The following is a 7,117-nucleotide window of genomic DNA, read 5'->3' as shown; positions in this document are numbered from 1 at the left end:
AAAACCCCTAGAAAGGCCAAACAACCTAGGAGGAACCAGGCCTGGTATGGAGGGTGGTCCGAGTCCTCTTCTGCTGTGCGGCGGTTCGGAGATTTATAACAGAACATGGCCAAGGTACTGTCTCCACAATCTGTTCATAAATGACCAGCGTGGCGTCAATAATTAATAATACTACAGTATTGTTCTTTGAGGGTGCAGCAAGTCAGAGCCTCAGTAGAAAATGGTCAGGTTTGTTGCTATATACATGCCAGTCATTAAAGAGTATCTGTTCCACATGCTTCTCTCGACTTGTGGTCTCTTAAGTAGGATTGAAAACAAGTCCAAGCTCTAGAGGAACAGGTTAGCACCGTCCGGCTAGACAAACAGGTCATCAAGGTGGTTCCCTGAGACCGCAGGCGCAGAACAGTTGAAGAACTGGAGGCAGCAGCACGGCCAGGTGGACTGGGGACAGCAAGGAGTCATCATGCCAGGTCGTCTGAGCCATGGTCCTAGGCTCAGGTCCTCCGAGAGAGAGAGAGAGAGAAAGGAAAGAAAGATTAGAGAGAGCATAACTTAAATTCCACAGGACACCGGGTAAGACAGTGAGAAGTACTCCAGATATAACAACTGCCCTAGCCCCCCAACCAACTACGCAGCATAGTAAACTGAGAGAGCTGAGACAGGAGGTCAGAGGACGACTGTGGCCCCATCCGATGGGGACATTTTTTGATTTACACCTAGTTTTTCTGGATCTAGTCAAGTAATGCAATTGGAAAAATGCAAGGCACCAGATTTTATGGAGGGTGTTGGATGAGCAACCACACACCATAGCAGTCATCTTTTTTGTAGGAGACACAGCCCCTATATTTGAGCGACGTGGAATTTTCTGCGTGTCAATCTTAGAGTTACACATGTTCAACAACCTGTTGTCCCAAATGGAGAAAGGCCACCCTTTTCTGGGCCCTGGCCAAAATAGTACACTATAGCGGGATGCTGTGGGACAGGCTTGAACAAGACAAACAAGGACATGGTGTGCAGAACTGTCTGTCAGCTGGAGTTAAGGTCACCCCTGTCCCTAGCTATTATATGCCTAGTCAGACCATTATTCTGTTCCAGCTGGCTGATGGATGTATTAGATGCTACTGTTTGGCGTGTCACAGAGAATTTTAGACCAACCTTAACTTGTCTCCTAGCCACCGTGCTTCTACACCTGCATTGCTTGCTGTTTGGGGTTTTAGGCTGGGTTTCTGTACAGCACTTTGAGATATCAGCTGATGTACGAAGGGCTATATAAATACATTTGATTTGAAATATTCAAGCCCAATGCAATCCCAGTTCCAGCCCTATGGGTCCTGGTCAGAAGTAGTGCACTACTTAGAGAACAGGGTGCCATTGGGTTCTGGTCAGAGGTAGTGTACCAAGGGGAAATAGGGTGCTGTGTGGGACAGCCTATGAGTTAGGACACAAATAAAATGAGCAGTGCACAAACTGATTCCTGGGAGAGAGGAACTTCAAGCTCCCCAGTCCCCACTCTGCATAACTATGGTTAAGTCCCAAATAACACTCTATAGCACCCCTACATAGTGCACAATTTTTTATTTTTTTATTTTACTTCACCAGGTCAAAAGTATTGCACTACATAGGGAGCCATTTGGGATGCAACCGTCTGTGCCATCCCGCCAGCTACTTAAACTAATGGTCATGCCATTTTCAGCTTGACAACAAGAGCAATGGAGTCGGAAAGAGTGCAAACAAATCTGACACAGCAGCAGTACAGTGACTCGACATCAAGACAAGTCTGTGTGCTTGCAAAGAAGACTTAGATTGAAAACACAGCCAGCCGGAAGGATCAAAGTGATGACACAGACCATAATCAAGAACCACACTTGAAAGCATTGAACATGATTTAGCAGTCAACAGCATGTGCTATCTGTTCAATTCAGTACGCCATGCAGTGTAGGCCAGGCACTGTTGCATGCTTGTAGGCCGTCATTGTAAATAATTATTTGTTCTTAACCGACTTGTCTAGTTAAATAAAGGTTGAATAAAAAATGACATTTAAAATGCTTCTAGGGAGGGAGGAGGGGAGGGAGGAGGGGAGAGAGACATAACATTGGATTCCAGAGAATCTGTCACCGGGAGCAAACAAGCGTGATGACGTCGTGTGGGGTCAGAAAGGACGTACATAGAAGGAAAAACATTCAACAGCATGCATTCCACTGGCACAAAACAGCTAGAAACAATCTGCAATGAAATATCAGTAGTAGTGTGATGCTGCCGCAATCTAAACTAATACACAATCATTGACAATAAAATCTAATGAAAAAACCTGTTCCTTCAGCATCTATTCCAAAATTGCTTCATAGAATCTAGAAATATATGATTTAGCAGATTCTAGAACCATTATAATTTAACTCAGAGGGCATTTTCCAATGGATTCCAGAGCATACAGAGTGTACATACAGTCCCTGACTAATAACAAATGGCATGTGAAAAGCTTCAAAGATGCTCTAGTAGAAAACACGTGAACATTCTCTCCCCGAACAAAGAGCAGGAATCATTGGATATACTGCAATTCTAGTCCCATTCGCTCAAGCTAGGAACCAATATTTTCCCTGATGCTTGCACTGTATACATGATAAATGATCATAGACAACAGCGTGCACGAAATTCCTGGCTGGGTAAACAAGTAATAAGGCCCGGGGGTGTGTGGTATATGGCCAATGTAACACTACTAAGGACTATTCCCCAGCACGACACAACGCYGAGTGCCTGGACACAGCCGTTAGTCATGGTATATTGGCCATATATCACAAGCCCCCCCCCTGCCTTATTACTATTATAAACAGGTTACCAACGTAATTACTGCAGTAAAAAAAATATGGTCTGATATACCACGGCTGTCAGCCAAACAGCATCCAGGGCTCAAACCACCCAGTATATAATTTAGCATATATTACACATTTGCAATCAATCTAAGCAATCAGTGGGCTATTATAGCTAGTAATCCATCCACATTGTAATTTACAACAAACATTTTCATTTTTGTAATTTAGTAGAAGCCATTAGCCGTACTTTTTCGTACTGGTCCCCGGTGGGAATCGAACCCTCTGGCGTTGCAAGCCCCATGCTCTACCAACGGAGCCACACGGCACAGCTACGTGCTTTTCTTTCAGAGAACAGATTCCATTTCTAGGAAAACTAAATCAGACATTTCAAAACATGAATTGTTTCCCCATCAACTTCCTCCGTCCAAGAAGTCATAGTAAGACAGCATATCAGCCCAGCCACTGAATAGTTACTTGAACCGGTCACCAGCAAAGTTAGCTAACTAGTTGTGACGTACAGCCTAGGTAACTGCCTAGCTAACAGGCTAAAGTTAGCTAGCTAACGTTGGTTAACAAATCAAGACAATTAGTGCAACATTTCAACYCATGTTTCAAATACAGTTCTATTGAGATGTTGTGCATACATCTAGAAAGTGCTGCCACAATCCTGATGAAAACCGATACCAAACTTTGCAAGGATGAAGTCATTTGCCACTTCGACAAAACTGTGAACAATAAACAACGAAGCGCTAAAGCAACGTTAGCCACATAGCTAGTTGACTAGCCTAGAAAACTAGCTAGCTGCCTTTTGATGTTGCAAATCCAATGTGAAGTGAAAATAGTTACCACTTTCAAAGGGGAAGCATTTCCTCCATCCTCCAGGAATACCAAAACAAATATAAACACTGTGCAAAGTGATATTTCAGAGATCAGATTTATCTGCTAAAAACTTTGCAACTTGAACGCTGCAAAAATGTTGCAACTGTACACGGCTCACTTTATGACAGTAGGTGGTTGCCTATAGATGCGCAAGCGCGCCAATTGACCCGCTTGGGTTTTCACGTTCAGCTCACAATGTGGCAGTTAGCTAAACCCCGGCTGTGTAGTTTCTTTATTTTCACGAAATCGCACTGATTATTCGCCTACCTGCTAGGTTCGCTATTATCCGGAGGCTCCATAGTAGGTCGACAAATCCTCGGTTCTAGTGGTGCATGGGACCATCCATGACCATAACAGTTTAAACGCTGTTTGCACGTTTTCTTTTTGCAAGAGCTGGTCGAAAAGGCGTCTTTCTGCGAAGTTTTTTTTATCCCTCTGCAGAGTTGCAGCTCCCCGGTTTGTGTGCTGTCGCCATCTTTCCAGCAGTCATTGAGGAGAGCTACGGCCAATGACTGTATATATGGCTACGGCAACCCGTACAGTTCATCCATTCAGCAGCCAAGTAATATAGCCAAATGGTGTGACAAGTATGATGTGGTTATAATGCATTATAACACTTTCCATAAGCATGTATCGAATTCTGTCCCTTTACAATGTAATTATAAATTGATCATGCATGCTTATAACGAGCATCACCGCATTATTTGTTGGCTTTCTCGACTAAAGTGTTACCAGGGCCAGACTACCTCATTTTCTATCTTGTTTTAAAGTAAAATTTATATCACACAAAAGACAATCGTTTCAACTGTCAGAATTACATTGTTTTTTGAGATTACTGGAAAATACTTACTTGCCCTAGATACAATTAGCTTACAAAAAGTGGCTAATAGGAATGTTCCCTGCTCTCATTGCTCTCTAAATGCTCATAAGATTCACTCATTAGGAATTGTCTTTATTTATTGCAACTATTTTACATTTATATCATTGCATTCTAGAGATTGTTGGCCTCTCCATCGCCTAAAGCACTAGAGTAATTATGGTTCTATTTGATCAAATAGATCCATAAGAAGGCACAGTGAAGAAGGCACAGGGAAGAAGGCACAGGGAATAATGCACAGGAAGAAGCACAGGGAAGAGGCACAGGAAGAAGGCACGTGAGAGAAGGCACAGAAAAGGCACATGGGAAGAACGTGCACAGGGAAAGAAGCACAGGAAAAGGCACAGGAAGAAGGCAACAGGAAGAAGCACAGTGAAGAAGCACAGTGAAGAAGGCACAGGAAGAAGGCACAGAAAGCAAGGGAAAGGCCACAGTGAAGAAGGCACAGTGAAGAAGCAACAGGAAGTGAAGCACAGGAAAAAGGCACAGGAAAAACACAAGCAGAAAACACAGTGAAGAAGGCACAGTGAAGAAGGCACAGTGAAGAAGGCACAGGAAGAAGGCACAGTGAAGAAGGCACAGGAAAAGGCACAGTGAAGAAGGCACAGTGAAGAAGGCACAGGGAAGAAGGCACAGGAAGAAGGCACAGGGAAAAGGCACAGGGAAAAGCCACAGTGAAGAAGGCACAGTGAAGAAGGCACAGGGAAGCACAGGGAAGAAGGCACAGTGAAGAAGGCACAGTGAGAAGGCACAGGGAAGAAGCCAGTGAAGAAGGCACAGGGAAGAGCACAGGTGAAAGAAGGCACAGTGAAGCAGGCACCAGGAAGAAGGCACAGGGAAGAAGGCACAGGGAAGAAGGCACAGTGAAGAAGGCACAGGGAAAGAAGCCACAGTGAAGAAGGCACAGGGAAGAAGGCACAGTGAAGAAGCACAGTGAAGAAGGCAAGTGATGCCGAAGCGTTGGTAAAAACCCATAATACTGAGTTTATATATGGAGCAACATTTCTTCTTCATACAGTGAACAACAAATGTCCCCTTCAAAAGGATGTGGTCTGTTGGGGGGTGCTAGTCATTTTTGTTGATCACAGAAAGGACTGTATAGTTTATATATGAGACTCATTCATGTGGACCTTTCGTCTGTTTGACAGAAAAATTGCATAGTTACATAGAATACTAGAGTACCCTTACACTGGTGTGTGTGTGTGTGTGGTTGTGTGTTGTGTGTGTGTGTGTGTGTGTGTGTGTGTGTGTGTGTTGTGTGTGTTGTGTGTGTGTGTGTGGTGTGTGTGGGTGGTGTGTGTGTGAAATTTGCTTCAACGCTACCCATCTAGTTCAATAACAGGGGTAGGCTACATTTCCTTCAACCACAGGTAAGTGTCTCAACGACAAACACGTCATCATAAACTTAATCTCTATACATGCTAGTAAGTATTTAGGTATTTTAACATTTATATAAATCAATACACACACAATAATAAATGTAAGCAAAGTGGACTTCTGCAGTGACATCAAACCAATCAATAGCAGTGTGCACCTCTGGCCAAGGACGCCCTTTGACCAAACTGGGGAAAACAGCTGATTGAACCAGGAAGTATACTATGAGTCTGAAATATTAGTTTGTCACAGAAACAGATGCGCTAAAACCTTAGTTTAAAGAATCTTTGGTTTAACAATTAAGTACTTTTAATTAACTTACAATCAATTCCCAATAATTGTTTGTATGTAGGCCTCCTTAACAAGATTTAATGGAGTGACAGATTTTTTTTTTTAAACAGGGAAATATGGGTACTGCCTGAACCAAACTGTATGTGTGTGTGTGTGTGTCTGCGCACTTGGCTACTGTATGTTTGACTGTGTATATTCTATGGTAATGTCTATCATCGATACAATGGCCGAGTGCGTTCAAGCAGATAATCATCATTGGTCACCACCTTTCCAAGTGTGTTGCATTGTGGGAATACAAATTGTCCAACTTGCACCTACATTAACTTTACAACAACCATGTGATCAAAGTTCATGAAGTTTCGACTGCAGTCGACTTATATTTTCTGCAGTTGCTCCTCACCGGCAGCCATCATCTGCATTGTGGGAGGCACTATTTCTACTATAATAGGCCGTATTTAGACAGGCAGCCCAATTTTTTAAACCCTTATTTTACCAGGTAAGTTGACTGAAAACACATTCTCATTTACAGCAATGAACTGGGGAATAGTTACAGGGATGAATGAGCCAATTGTAAACTGGGTATGATTAGGTGGCTATGATGGTATGAAGGCCAGATTGGGAATTTAGCATCCCTACTCTCATTCAAGAGAGTCAGGACACCCGTTTATGTCCCATCCGAAAGACAGCACCCTACACAGGGAAATGTCCCCAATCACTGCCCTGGCGTATTGAGATATTTTATTTATTTTTTGACCAGAGGAAAGGGTGCCTCCTACTGGCCCTCCAACACCACTTCTAGCAGAATCTGGTCTCCCAACCAGGATCAACCATGCTTAGCTTCGGAGGCAAGCAGCAGTGGGATGCAGGATGGTATGCTGCTGGCAATTTT

At 43.4% G+C, this 7,117-nt stretch overlaps 1 protein-coding gene across 5 annotated transcripts in view; it reads right to left on the bottom strand.

The window, feature by feature from the left end:
• Positions 1-4,188, bottom strand: part of LOC112070316 (mitogen-activated protein kinase kinase kinase 4) — a 70,624-nt gene extending 66,436 nt beyond the window's left edge. For 3 of the 5 annotated variants that reach the window (XM_024137730.2, XM_024137732.2, XM_024137731.2), the window contains exon 1: positions 3,954-4,188. In XM_024137730.2, the coding sequence (XP_023993498.1) occupies positions 3,954-3,985 (32 nt within the window). In that variant the 5' untranslated portion in view covers positions 3,986-4,188. Of the gene's footprint in view, positions 1-3,653; positions 3,840-3,953 lie in introns of those variants that run through there. The other 2 variants (XM_070438915.1, XM_024137733.2) reach the window with 2 other exon arrangements.
• Between the last annotated feature and the right edge of the window lie 2,929 nt (positions 4,189-7,117).

This window comes from Salvelinus sp. IW2-2015, unplaced genomic scaffold (genome assembly GCF_002910315.2).
Source record: "Salvelinus sp. IW2-2015 unplaced genomic scaffold, ASM291031v2 Un_scaffold1287, whole genome shotgun sequence".
Lineage (NCBI taxonomy): Eukaryota > Metazoa > Chordata > Actinopteri > Salmoniformes > Salmonidae > Salvelinus > Salvelinus sp. IW2-2015.
This window is presented reverse-complemented; position numbering and strand designations above follow the sequence as displayed.